Genomic DNA, 15,307 nt, shown 5'->3' with positions numbered 1-15,307 from the left:
CCTCCTCCTTAGATTCTCTTGCTACCACCTGCAAAAGAGCCCCTCATCTTTCCTATCATAAGATATTGCTAAACACAGCGCCCCACTGAGGTCACTGCACGCCCCTCCGCAGGTCAGCGCCAAGTGCGGCCGCACCAGTCGCAATGCCCTACAGCCTCCCTGGGGGATCCACTCGAAAAGGAAGACAACAGAATCGGAGTTGAGTGGTGCATGTGCCGATTGGAAATCACAGGGCCGATGAGCACATATGTTCCGAGGGTGATCTGCCTTCCTTTATTCGGTTCTTGCAAGTGAGTGCCATGATTATGAGCATTTTATTGCTGTAGAGGAGTGTGCTGCTGCTCTTTCTTTTCCTCTGACCTGCCTACTCGACATCCAAGTACCCTCACTTAACAGCTTGGCCGTCATACTCCAGACCATGAGACATGGAAACAAAGACTTTGTGGTAAACAGGTAACTCAAGCACAAAAACAATAGGCGATACAACGTTTTCGGTGCGCAGATGTGGTCTAGTTACACCCAGGAAAGCAGCCACACCATGGACTCTGGATATAAGTCTGCTTTTTATATACATTTTGGTGTTTCATTTCTGTTTCTAAGTGCAGGAAATAGCAGGCGCCACTGTTACCTATTTTTATGGTGCCTCAGAAGGATGGAAGCGTAAGTATGGCTTGACGGGATTTATATGGGCGATCTGCAAGATGGCAGCAGCAATCGTTTAATTGACGGAGCCATCTTGCCCTCGGTTGTTTTTATCATGTACAGAGAAGCATTGGAATTACTGAGGACTATTTTAGTGTTAGGGTGAGTAGAAGGGTAAGATGAGGTCAAGGGACCAAGATTAGGTTGATCCTGGATATGTAAGTAAAACATGTGGTCAGAACAAGGAGACAGGAGCTCCCGTCACAATAAACTCACTTTACCTAGTTGTGTGGTCCTGGGTAAATCACTATATTTACTGGCCTCTCTCTTACTTTCTTTAGCTGTAAACATTGTGAACATATAGACAAATGCTGAGCAACTAAAACGTTTAAGTTTGCATTTTGAGCAGGGCGCTATAAAGTCCGAGGCTTCAGATACCCTCACATGACCCTGGTTTCACCTGAATAAATTGCATTATCATGTGCCATATCTCTTAATATGTAATAAGTTTAGAAAAAATGTGATCAATTTGGAGAAATACTAAGGAGAGCCTAGAAGGTTACAGGTGAGTTAGAAATGCCTAGTGACCATCATTACAGCATCAAGACTGTTTATCAATGCACTGGTCATCACCACGGCACCTGGGCTACAACCTTTCACCGAGGTACTTACACAGTGGAAAAGCCTCCAGACCAGTGCAACAGCCTATCATCCATTGTTGCAATTAACTGTCAAACAGACTTCTCTCCACCGCCTCTTCCACAACACACAGACCCTGATACAGCCTGGATGCCATCTGCTGGCAGGAACCAAACGTGCGGTTCAGGAAACTCCTTAAAAGTCGTTCCTACCCACTTCCTAATGGCAATCCTTCATCCAGAATATCCCACCTAGTAACACCAAACACATCTCCCACCATAGAACCTGGTCCCTCTCTTTCACTTTTATACACATGGGATCTTATTCTTTACTCTACATCAGTAAAGTGCTCTGGAAACCCAACTGGGCATGAGGTTTGTGTTGTTGAAAACAAAGCCTAGGGTAGAATGCCGCAAACTGTGGTTACTGCAGTGGCTTTGGCTCACCTGTTTTGCACGGTCAGGGTTCATTGTGGTCTGTGGTTGAAGGAGGTTCAGGGATTCTGGCTTCACCACTGACTGTGGAATCTCCCGCACCTTCTCCGCGATGAAGCAGTGCACAGCATTCAAGGCTTCAGCCGTTCCTTGTATGAGGCAGACCCGCTCTGTGGTACCTGTGGAGACAGCAGGTGAAACATCAATACGGAGGCCAAGGTGAGAGAGCTACAGTGTAAGGTTATCCAAGTAGCTAAATATTGCAAAAGCAATAAAAAACAAATATATCAGCTGGAGGGCGGCTATGATATGTCAATGGTGCAGCTATGAAATACCATGGGTACATTTCTAAATATAGTGTATCATAGAAATACTCTATTGCAGTGGTTCTTAACATGTGGGCCACGATGGATACACAGGAGGACTGATACTGCTTAGAAAATTAAACAATATTAGCACATTATTAAACTGTGTTGAAATAAAAATGCTAAATTTTGAAATAAAAATATTAAAAGTCAATAAATTAAGTTAGCCTCAGATTGATTTGTGGGAGCTGTGCAAGTGTATCAAACAGAATATAGTATGGAGTAAGAATATCATAAATTGTATTTAGAAAAGCATTTTCCTATTAAAATTAAAATTTGGATTTCTTTTATATTTGTAAATTAAATAAAATATTTCATAATTTCTGTATTTGTTTGATGAATGCTTGTTTCTGGATTTTTTGTGACGTGTTTTGACATTCAAATATTCACATATGCTTCCAGTAATGACTCAATGGGGTCTCCGGATTCCAATAATGATTCTGTGGGGGTCCATGGGGGTACCTGGGTTCAACTAATGATTAAGTTAGGATCCCAAGAAGTCGAAATGTCAAGAACCACTGCTCTTTTGTGCACCTGCTTTCTAAGATCTGTGTGATTTGTAACAGTGGTTTTGTATAAAGTTTACTAATTTGCAAATGTATGCGTTTGATATTCTTTATTGTGGTGCAATTCATTGTAGCTACTTTGACAATATGCAAATGTTTCACTGCACTGCTGTCCTACGGTGTTCAGTGTTACCCTGCAACTCAATTATTTGTTTGTGCTTTGAAATCATAGATGGGACAGGTATAATTTCTTGAGTTAAGACTGTTACAAGAACCTCTGAGCTCGTTTTTAATATTAATCCCCTTTTCCTTTACACTCTTTAATGTTCTAATATGATTGAGACAATTATAACATATTATTGAAGTGCATTTGAGAGAACTGCACAGCGAGGCCATACTTTCCTTATGAACATGCCAGTCATGCTTTCTCACTTTGGCCCTTTGCTCCTCTAATGATAGAGGTCGCAAGGATAGTGCCAGGGGTCGCAATGGGCATACATACCAGGGGTCACAGCTGTGACCCCTGATGACCACTAACTAACGTTAATGATTATGCTTCAGGGTTGTCCTTTAGAGTCCTAACTATATCACTGTTGTCTCTAGATAAGACTTCCAGAAAAGGACATGATGGCCCAGGCATGGTCTACCACTCTTAAAGACTGAAAATATGTCCTTCTTTCAGTTTGTGATAGGCTAAGGAGGGAGTGGGTAAACGGGGAGAAAGGAGGGACAAGAAAGGAAATAGTCGCAAAGGTGAACTAGAGGTGTTGACCAAGAATATATGAGATCTGAAGATGTTGGCTTTTGAGAGAGGATTAAAAGCTGAGTGAGATGAGGCGAAGGACCATGAGTTGTGGCAGCCAGTTGAAATAGATGGACAAAATGAGCAGCACCCATCCAATGCATGACTGCATAGGCTTTCGCATTCTCTGACCAAAAGAAGGTAGACTATGTCAGGTTTGAAATCCTTAAGCAGCATGCTGATAAAATGAGCGGGAATTATGTCACGGCGTTTGACCCAACTCTGGCAAGAGATGGGTTCCACAACACAGGCAATGATTGTGTGACGTCAGTCCTTGATTACATCATGAAATATAAAAGACACGACACAAATGAGTCAGCTCTATCAATGTGAAATCAATAAGGACGATAAGCCGATGTCAATGTCACCACTCCCGGGGACAACCATCGGTTATTAACTCTATCTGCATGTGTGAAGCTTACATTAAAAAAACAGTGCAGGGTTAAAGGGTTAATGGCAAATCTCTGTTTTCCCAAGAAGCATTGATCAGGTAAAATCCACAATTTTCATAAATCTGTGGACTGCAGCACTGCTGAAAACGTAGTAGTCACTACCCACTTCAGAGGGGTTGTCAATTGGCACTGCTCCCACTGCTGCTTCCCCACAAACTGCTTTCCCTTCCACACTAACCTTGCAGCCAGATGAAACGCCAATAGGCCACTCAGTTCCACAAAAAAAACTAAATCATCTACATAACAACCCCATTCTCATACATGCCAACCCTCCCGATGCAGGCAGGAGACTGCTGATTTCAAGGCTAGTCTCTGTCCTCTCTATTCCTACACGCAGAAACCCGATTTGGACAAAAATACAACAATTCAATGTCACGCACACACCAATCTCCCACTCCAAGAATTACCTCTGACATCAAAGGTTAACGCTTTATCCTGAATTCTTGGAGGATGAGATTAGAGAATGTGACAGGATTCCACATTTTATTTTCCTAGATAGCACAAACAGAAACAAAGTTTGCAACCCTGTTTTGTGTCACTATGTTATAAAAGTGTCAAAAATGAAATGCCGATTGTCATCGTGCATACCAATAGACCCATTCAAGCAGATTTCCTCTGCTCCAATATATGTCAGTGGGGAAATACATTCTCCCGACTCTTTTTTTTTTAAATCTCCCACTTAACTGCTTCAAAATGTTGGAATACATGTTTGAAAACTAACGGGGTGACTTCTCAGTTAATGTAAAACTGTACTGATGGTATAACCTCTGTTCGGTTCGGGGTTTTGAGAAGTAGCTTTAGTTCGGGGGTGAGAGGTTATTCATTTCATCTTTCACAGCTGTGAAAGCGGGAGGCGGGAGGGGGGAACGAGCAGCAGAATGCAGGCGACAGCATGTCCCAGAAGGCCCCGCTCCAGCTGCCCCAGCTACTATGGCGCAGCTGATGCTCCTGACAGATCCCACTCTTACAAGCTGCCGATGCTGAAATAAGCGTGTCGAAAACGAAGCTGCAGGCTCTGCTTTTCAATTAAGATTTTAAATGAGTTTTAAAAATAGTGTCCAGCCTGGGAATGTGGACCTGGTCCATCTTTCGCTACAATCTTTTGGAGGCCTACCTTGTCGCAGGAAAGTCGGGGCCATCCATAATTTGAGCACAAAATCATCGTTCATCGGGATTACCCCCAGTCCAGGTCTTCCTCTCCGCAGGTCTTATCTCATGAGCAGAATTTCCAGTGGACAGAAATCACCAAGCCCAAACCAAACCCATACCTGTTTTTCATCCCTCCCCTGTGTGGCTGACCTCCTTTGCTACTACCTGTAATTTACATAAAAAGGAAGGATGCTATTCCACTTCCATTATTACCCAAACTATTCCATGAAGTGAAACCACAACTAAGGGAAGTGAGGGATGGGAAGCTCCGACTGCGGGGAGAAAGACCTAGACAAAGAGTAATGTTTCAATTACTGGTAACTGCATTACTGTGAATCCTTCCCCTTACCTTCCTTACTTATTTAAGGCAGTCCTGCTAACCGGACAACCAGTCGTAGTCACACCAACATTAAAATAAAATGGACCCCCAACTCCTCCGGTTCGTTCAAAAGCACCCTGCATACTTCTGTTTTAGTTGCCCTGGATTACTGGAAGGGGGTGGGAGGGAGGGACGTCATTAATGTAAGCGAGGAGGACTCAGAGTAATGCAATTACCTTTAAGTAATTGAGAATTACCGTATAGTCCCCCCTCACCTTCTTTATTTATTATTTGAGTTTGACAAAACTACTACAATTCAACCTTGTATGCTTCAAAACAATAGTAGTTTTATTAAAGAAACACACAGTCACAGAGAGGAAAGAAAATGCCTCTATTACTTAATCGGAGCCAATACGCATAACCCAAATACATTCCCCACTTCTATTTCCTGCGTAATCATTTAGTGGTTCACAAAGGTGGAAGGACAATTCCAAGTAGTTGGCCTACAAATCTCTGAAATAGAGACACACTGTATCTCCGAATAGAAGTTGGCATACCTCAGTAAATTTACCCTGAATATCCCAATGGGCCTTAGCAATGAGGGATGCAATCTAATGGCTTAGTGAAGCAACAGATGGTTTATACCCTTTCAGTATGGGGTTTAAATTCACAAAATAAAGATTTGGATACTCTAAACGAAGCTACTCTCTCAGGGTGAATTTGGAGGGCTCTCCAAAGATCTTAAGTTGTGGAGTTTTTCAAAACAAACAGATTAGAAAAATTGGGAAAGGATCACCTCTTGTTTCTTGTAGAAGGAAGAATTAACTTTCAGAAGGAAGGAAAATGACCCAAAATCACCCTGTCCACAAACACCTGGCAAGAAAGTGAGTTTCATATGACAGTGCTGCCAACTGCCCCAACCTCCTTTGCAAGGTGATCATGACCAAAAAGAAGAATGTAAAAGTCAAAGTCTTGAAGTCTATTTCTCTCCAATGTTTGCAAAGAGGACCAAGGTTCCAAAACTGTCAAGGGAGAGCTAGGTGAATATACAAATACTCCCTTAAAAAACCTAGGAACAAAACCCCCAGGATCAAGCAGGTTATCCCATGATGACATGAATGCTCTTAGAAAGGCCCACTGAACTCAGAGAGTGGAGATTCTTAATTTGTAGCGAATCCGTGATCTACCGGGAAGAACATAACTAATACGTTCATAGTAGAGGCATTTAATTGCCTTACACCTCACCATTCACTGATTAACACCCAGTGTGTGTACTAAGCTTTTAGAGTTGAGGACCTCTTAGATGCCCGTGGAGACAAAGTTGAAAGGAAGATCTCCCCTCTCCATTCCCAACCTCTCAATCCCATGCTTCCCCAGAACCTCCTGCTATAAGATTGAACAGATTAATGGAGCTGAACTGATTGGAGGTCTCCATTCTTCCCCCTACCTAAATCATTCCAGTAGAGTAAACCAACTCACGCATGCCCAAGTTGGCGCAGTCAGTATCACAGTAGTTCTCTTCCTCCTGACCCTCATGAGAAATTTGAGAAGGAGAGGGGAAAAAAGGAGAAGAGGAGACTGGGGGGCTGCCTGCAGGACAGAGCATCTTCAGTCCATGCCTGTTCTTCCCTTTTCGGGAAACGATACAGGTTTGACAGAGAATTTTTCCTTGCTGAAAATACGTTTATCACTGGAGACCCCCATCTTTGGACAATCTATGAGAAGATCGAGGGATGAAGGCAAAAGTTCACTGAAGAAAGAATTCTTCTCCTCAATGAGTCTGTCACATTATTCAGGCCCTCTTGAATGTGAATTGCTGAGGCAGACATGATTCTCTTGTGATAGAGATTGTATGATATGTCTGATATTTTTACCAAGGAGTATGATCTCGTCCCCCCGTTTGCTCAAGTAGGCCATGGTTGTTTCATTGTTCATCCAGACTGTCCCAAGATTTTAGAAGAAAAGGCTTTAAAAGGCTTGATGAATGGCCTCTGGATCCCTCCAATTTGAGGATTTTCTGCTGTAGCTCAGTGACATCCTCCCTGGACTTGATAATGTTTGAGCCATGTCCACACACCTGAAAGACTGGCATCTGTAGAGTTGTCTAGGTGAGCTGGAGGAGATAAGGGAACTCTCTTCAGGTTAGTCGAAGAATTCAGCTACCACCAAAGTTGTTGAAGCACCTCCTATGACAAACAAACTCTAAACTCTCTGTGCAAAATTTAAATGAGAGAGGATTTCAGAGCGATAAAATGAATCCCATCAGTTTCTGAAGGTGAAATTTTGCCCTGTGACCAAGAAAAACAGTTGCTGCAAGATCTCCCTGAACCTGAAGGCATGAGGATATCATGGGAGATTACTGAAGAAGAGACCTGATATGAGACTGGAACTTTACAAGCCCTGCCTGAGGCTGAGTAACCAACCCCTAGGCTGTACGGAATCGAGCTCCGACAAAGAGTCTTTCTTGGGCTGAAGTTAAAAAGTTTATGTAAAATCCATGTACTTGCTACAATTCCAGAACTCTCAGGGTGGGAAGTTGGACCAAGTCTCTTGAAGCTGCATGAATAAACAAGTTGTCGAAGTACGGTGTAAGAGAATGCCCTACTTGTGACAGAAAGCTACCAGAGAAGAGACCATTTTTGTGAATATCCTTGGAGATGATTTTAAGCCAAAGGGTAAACTGATAATTGTAAATGATGCCCTCTTATCGCAAAACCCAAGTGATTCTGAGGATCTACAGCAATAGGAGCATGGAGGTACACATCTTGTAAATCTATTGTGGTTAGAAAGTCTTTTTCCCTTATCGTCGGAATGATTGACAGGAGAGTCACTATCTTGAAATGGACTGTTTGTACCCAGATGCTCACCCTATTTTGATCTAGCACTGGCTTGAATGAACTTCAAGCTTTTTGGATGAGAAAGATAATGGAATGCGAACCCTTCCTGTTCTGTGATGTAGAAACTCTCACAATGGTCCATAGTACCTGACAACAGGGTCTTCCGTTTTGATGTATTCTTTGGGACTGGAGTAGAAATCAAGTCTATCTCTGGAGGAATCTCTGTAAAGTCTATGCGATAGCCATGTCGAATTACACAGACTCACTGATCGCTGATGTTGTGTTCTCAGGCTTGTGTGAACTCCTAAATCCTCACGCCCATAGGCCTCATGTATGCTAAGGAACTGGAATTGTGAAGGCCTTCGCTCCGATTTTCCTGGATGATCAGTAGGGTCAGATTTCTAGGCTTGCTTCACAAACTGAAACCTTTTTCTTGTATTAGGAAAAAGATTTAAAATCCTTTACTAGGAGAATGAGAAAAATGGCCACCGAATATTTGAGGATATGAAGATGAGGAATATTTATCCTAAGGAATGCAATGTTTTCTATTTTTGAAAGCCTTGGTAATAATCTCTTCAAGCATTTCCACAAAGAGCATCTTGATATGAAAGGATAGTTTTAATAAAAACACCTTCCTCAATGCTCCCGCTTGCCATTCCAACATCCGAAGGTTTCCTCTTTGCTACCACCTGTGCATCAGTAGCCACCGAAAAAGCAGTGGTTCTCATTGGTATCATTCTTTAATAAAATCTAATTTGCCTGCAATTATTACCTTTCACAGTTAATGTACACCATACATATAGTGAGCATCATTCCTTTCAACCAAAAGACTCATGGTTTATCAATCTGTAACACTTTTTGACAAATATATACAAGTGCTAAAGTGCAATGTGTCCCAAATGAGAAAAATCATAAAAACACTACATATACAATTGGAACAGTGAAAAGGCCAAACTGTGTATTTACAACAAACAACTCTGGATCATAATCCATAGACTCAGCATGCCAATGCCTGTTACACAAATCAGGCCTCTTTTTTTGTTTAATTTTGTTTTATTGATTTCAGGTTTGTTCCGCATATCAGGTCGTGCATCTACATCACAATTCAAATTTATGCACAATTAGAATATTAACATTAGCTATAGTGCCCTGCTATTTCATATTTAAACAGTTATATATAGAACATTGATGCAACAAGGAACAAAACAATACATTTAACCTCTCTCACAGACTTGTGTCATTACATTAGTGCACCACGTTCCCCTACATATGCCACTAGCATTTATTGCCTACCATCTCCCACGTTCACAACAATTTATTATGGTTTAGGCTGGACCTATGTACACAAGTCAGGCATCTTGTACTTGGTTTGTTGGTGCTGTGTCTCACAGTTTGATCTTTCCACTTTTTCTATTTTCTATTTTGTGGTTTGTTGAAAATTGTCAAAAACTGTTAAACGATGAGGAGCAATCGAACATTATTTATGTTGCACCTTGACTGGGAACAGTAATAATTGCTGACAAATTAAATTTTGGTAAAGAATGATACCAATGAAATCCACTGTTTTGTCGTTATAGCCGTATACCCAGGTTACCATGGATCTAAGGTTGCTCTTGTTGATAATATCTACCATTAGCTACCAAGCTGCTCAAAACACCAAAGGAAATGTCAGCCAGATAGGGTTGAGGAGGGGAGTTATATTTTAATGTTGGCATAGCTACGATTGGTTGTCTGGTTCGGCAGGACTGCCTCTACTAAGAAGTATTGAAAGCGAGGGGGGAGACTAAAAAATTGACAGCAAGTAACCAGGTCATTAGCTCCTTGTCTGTGTTCCTCTCCACTGTCCTTACGTCATGAGTTGATACCAAAGCAAGAATCAGGTTCATAAATCACAAACATCTCTTCTTGCTGTGTATAAAAAAATGTAATAATGAATTTAAATGCACCAATAAACACAAATCAGTTAAGCAACCACAGATTATGCATTTATTACAGAGCTTAATACTGTAGAACCAAAAATAGATAGAACATTTCCTCCAAGCTGCAATCTGTAGTGTTACATAACTTTGTGAGGCTTAGCACACAAAGCTGCATTACAAATGTAGGGAATCACTGATCCCTTAAAAGAAGCCCATGAAGCCACAATTCCCCTTGCTGAACTTTATTGTACTTTTTGGAGAATGGACAGCCCTGTATGTTATATGCTGAAATTATCTTTTGCTTTAACTACTAAGGATAGAATCTGATGGCTTTAATCCTTATACCGCTATGCCAAAAGCGTCACACAGATCTTTCCACCTTCTATAAGGGAAGGGATTATGGCACAAAATGAGGATTTAAGGGCACAACCTTCTTCTCAGGAAAAATAGCTCTGGAAATACCCCTAACTGTCCAATCTTTCTAGCCAAAAAGACAACCAGGAGAAAAAAAATCTTTTATGTCAAAAACTTCAAATCTACTTGTTTTTAAGGGTCATCGGGGACCTGTTGTAATACCTGTGAAACAAATGCTAAATTGTATGATGAAGCAGGAGAATGCTGCACTAGTCTTTTCAAAAAGAACGTCTTTAACAATCTAGAGACAAAAGGCTCTATGAATTCAAAGTGAGAGTTTCTATATACTGTTACAGTTAAAAAACTGGGCCCTAAGAGTTGAGGTTGCTAAGCCCATCATGAAACCAACTTTAAAAAAATGCGAAATATTTAAAAGGTTCTACCAACAATCCAGACACTAACTATATTTACACCATTTATCAAGCGTTTGCCAGTGTAGAGAGTTTGGCTTCAATGTGGAGTTGTTCCCCAATTGCTGAACACATTCACCTATTTCACTGAAAAACACCTAGCCATTAACAGCAACCTCTCAACAACCATGTCACTAACTGGAGCAGCGACAACACATGCTGTGGGAGCTGAAGGTTATTCGGGTGGTAGGGAACCAACAGAATTCTCCAATGGGGAAGAATTGCTAGTTGTAACAAGAGTGGGAATCAAGGGCAACATTCCCAGTAAGAAGCCAACAAAAGAAGTGTTTTTGATCCTCCCTGATCAGCTGCAATCCTTTTGGAATCACGTATATTGGGGCAAACCCTACATAAGAGATTTGTCCCACTTGAACAGCATTGTACCAACTTTCCAGGGCTCCGGGCAACAAATAGTTGTGCAGTAAAGGGGAAGGAAACCATTTTCTCTTGATGCGATGCTAACCCAAACCTCTTCACCAAATGCTGAATGTCCTTGTTGTCAACTATAGGGTATATGTGAGAGGGGGAACACTTTGTTGAGATGACCTACTGTCCAATTATTTATCCCTGTTAAGTAAACTGCTTTCAAGGAGTGCAGATTGCCTTGTCCCATAATACCAGTCTTGTGTGCTAGGACACGCACAGATTGATCATGACAATCCCTCTTAAGACTGACATAACTCATCACCACTCTGACTGTCCTGACCTGCACATGCTGATTTAGTACAGAGTACCTAGACTGTGAGAACCAGATAAATAGCCTCCTGCTCCTTCCAATTTTATGATGTCTTTGTTTTCTAAACTGAACACTTCCTCTTGATTGAAGTTTCTCCAAGAGTAGCACACCAGTCCAAACTGATGGCAACCATGTACATAATTCTGGTTTGCACCACTTGTAGGAGAGACCCTGAAATAGATTTTCCTCTCTCAATCACCAGTGGAGTGAATGTTGAACCTGCACAATCAATGACACCTTTTATTTGTAATTTTGTGACTCTGTGTTGCAGTGGAGTTACAAATGCTTTATCTTGGGGTATACTTGTAATCTCGCCCAACAAAGTTTGGTCACTGTCACGGCTATCAATCCCTGTATTCTCAACCAGTCTCTGACTTTCAGAGTTTTATGGCTAAAGAATATTAACAGTTTCAAAACTAATTTTTGCCTTACAGCTATGGAATGGAATACAAGTCTCAAATCCTTGTTGAAATGATCCCCTATAACTTGGAGGTCTTATGTCTGTGTTAATTGTGACTTTGCATGATTTACCAAAAATCTGTGACTCTGGACCTAGCTCGCATACTTCCCCCACATATTGCTGTGCCTTAGAAAGAGAAGAAGTAAAAATAAGCAATCATCAAGGTAAGGAAACAACTGAATTCCCTTATTGTGAATATCTCCCACCAAAGGTGCTAACTCTTTAAAAATAAACATTCTAGATTAAGGTAATGAGCCAAACAGGTGCCTTGCATTGAAAATGTTCTACTATGCAAAAACTAAGATACCGCTGAGATGCCTGATGAATTGGCACTTGGAGATGTGTTTCAAATAGATCCAAAGACTTAAAGAAATCTCCCCTCCTTATCAATGGAAGAACTGATTGAAGGGTTAGCAATTTGAATTTTCCAGGAGGAAGGAAGGAACTCACCTCTATTAGGTCCAGAACCAATCTGAAATATCTGGATGACTTTTTCACCAGCAAAAAAAAGGAGTGCACCCCCCCCCCCCCCCCCACACACCCCCACACCCCCCCCCCAAATCCCGACGGAACGTAACTGGTGTTACTGCTTTTCTCTGAAGCAATTTCTCAACTTCCTTCAGTAAAGACAATGTTATCTTTCGCTTTCCAGCAAGAAGAGTATAACTGAACCAGTCTAGTGACACGAACTAAAACACTCTCAAGTATCCTTTGTGAACAATCTGCACCCAAAGATCAGTGCCATTTGTCACCATTCCTTTAGAAGAAAGTCTGCCTTCCACAGGATACTCCTCTGATGCCCTGTCATAGTCATGCTTTAGGTGGTACTTGAGCTTGTCCTGAAGCTCTTGAATGCTGAGACTGGGGTTTCTTCACAAAAGGGCTCCCTGGCAATGACACCTCCATGAAAGGGCTAATTTGCATTCCTAACCTGAAACGCCATCCCTATTGCTTTGTAGTTTCCACCTGATCTTCCTCCAGGAGGCTTCCAATCCCTTAACCAAGTCTTCTAGCTGACTTCCGAACAATGTTTTGCCCCAAAAGGAATCTTCATTAAGAGGTTTTTGTGTATCACACCAGCCTTCAATTAACTTATCAAGATCTGGTGTGTGACAGCAATAGAAGAACCCGCTGCTGCCACATTTAAGGAGTCATGGAATATAATCAAGATGAAGTGCACCTGTTGCTCCATCATCATCAATATGGCAGTCAATTCTGCTCCCTGTTCCAGTTGTTCTACCAGTTTATGAAATTCTTTAAAGACTGACTACTCTAGCTGGAATAGACTGCTGCCATGATAGAAACGTTACTTTATGCTGTATAAGCTCTTGTTACTGGCAAATCAACTCTTTTGTCATCTGCATCAACAGCTTCTTCCGATATTGTAGAGCCTTGCGTCACTAATCATGCCATTGATTAATCTACTTGTAAGTGGTAGGAAACTGATCTGAAATCCCTGAATAGGATATCTTCTGAACAGAAAACTTGGAAAAAGGTTTTACTCTACTTCCTTCCATTCAGCCTCTTAAATGCACCACATGGCGGGACGTTCTCCTGATCTTTTTTTTGGTTGTAACAAAAGGAATCTTTATTTCCTTCTCCACTGGCTCATCACGAAAGGATATATTTCCTCAAATGTGCTGCAGATCATCTCGCAGGACAGACCCCTGTATGAATCTGCCTTTAAACTCTTCCTCATCAATATCTTTCCCATTTGGATCAGGCAAATTTATGAGCATCCTCTTAGGAATTGTCTCTTTCAATCATTTACTGAATATCTAATATGGCTGGGATCACTCCAAGAGGATCGATCCTCTATTTAAATGACAGCTGTCTCTTCCAAATTGTGCTTTTTCTCAGTGACCTTTTTAGGCTGATCAATTGCTAACAAACTCAGCCAATGCAAGAAACACCAATTAAGAATCCTCAGTCTGCTTTTCTACCATACAAATGCCTGGCGATCACTCCCCACAGAGCTAAGAAATGCCCTAATGTGTGAGCAGCCACCCAGTGGCATCCCCAGAGCTCAGTTTGTGGGGAGGAACACATTGAGTCAGTGATAAAACAGTTTGAATATGACTTTGTATGTTAGAGTACATATCTACTCATAATAATAATACTGACATTTATAAAGCGCGAACAGCTGCATCCAATGGAGGTGTCCCGGCGCTATAACAACAGGTAGCCCAGCATCAGACCCTCAAGAATTAGTTTAGACTGAAGAGCCACATTTTCACAGTTTTCCTGAATACTGGTTCAGAATGAATGTGACCCATGTGGTTCGGCAGAGAGTTCCATAATTTGGCTACCTCCACCATGAAAGATCTGCCGCCGAGCTTTCCTAACTCGAGGAATGCAAAGCAGGTTTTGAGTATTAGACCTCAGTAGGCAAATTTGCTTATAAGTACGAAGCCGTTGTTTCAGGTAACTAGGACAGTTACCATGGAATGTCCCGAAGGCTAGGGTTAGGGCCTTAATCTCAATTCTTTTTTTCACCGGCAACCAGTGCAGTTCTTTGATATGCGGACAGATATGATGACGAAATGGAATCCGTCTAATCAATTTGGCAGCTCCATTCTGTACCATCTTTAGTTTCCTGACAAGGTACGCTGGCAGGCCCAAATAAAGGCCACTGGCATAGTCCAGCCTTGATGTCACAGTGGCATGGACTATGACTCGTCTTCAATTTCTCCGGAAGTAGATGTAAAAAAGTTCGCAAATTTCTCAATTTACTAAAGCAGGAGGCTGTCACCTGCTGAATTTGGGCTGCAAAAGAAAGATCTGCCTCCCACTTTACTCCTAGATTTTTAACAGTGTCTGCCGGAATGGGTGGTAAGCCTATTTCCGCCGGCCACCACAAATCCGGTGCTGGTGGCTGGATCTTACCAAAGAACATCACTTCCGTTTTCTCTGCATTAAGCTTGAGTTTGTTGTTATTCATCCAAAAAGCAATGTCTTTCAAGCAGCCCTTGAAGTACTTAAAGGTGTCCTCCAAATGATCATTAAAAGAAAACACCAGCTGAGTATCGTTGGCGTAAGAGATCACCTTCACATCCCAGTTGGCTGTGAGTGAGAACAGTGGGGCCAGATAAATATTGAAAAGAAGAGGGCTCAGTGCCGACCCCTGAGGAACCCCACACCATAAATGCTTACGATTTGACTGATATGGTTGGAGAACCACCCTTTGTGTACGGTCGTTAAGGAATGATTTCAGCCAAGCAAG

The 15,307-nt window shown here is 41.7% G+C and overlaps 1 protein-coding gene across 2 annotated transcripts in view; it reads right to left on the bottom strand.

The window, feature by feature from the left end:
• LOC147692084 (RNA-binding protein Nova-2-like) overlaps positions 1–15,307 on the bottom strand; it is a 168,005-nt gene that overhangs the window by 50,662 nt on the left and 102,036 nt on the right. For both annotated transcript variants that reach the window (XM_086938389.1, XM_086938390.1), the window contains exon 3: positions 1,728–1,894. In XM_086938389.1, coding sequence (XP_086794515.1) covers positions 1,728–1,894 — 167 coding nt within the window. The remainder of the gene's footprint in view (positions 1–1,727; positions 1,895–15,307) is intronic.

This window comes from Lissotriton vulgaris, chromosome 9, assembly GCF_964263255.1.
Source record: "Lissotriton vulgaris chromosome 9, aLisVul1.2, whole genome shotgun sequence".
Classification (NCBI taxonomy): Eukaryota; Metazoa; Chordata; class Amphibia; order Caudata; family Salamandridae; genus Lissotriton; species Lissotriton vulgaris.
Note: the sequence above shows the minus strand (reverse complement) of the source record. Positions and strands in the feature narration are given on the sequence as shown.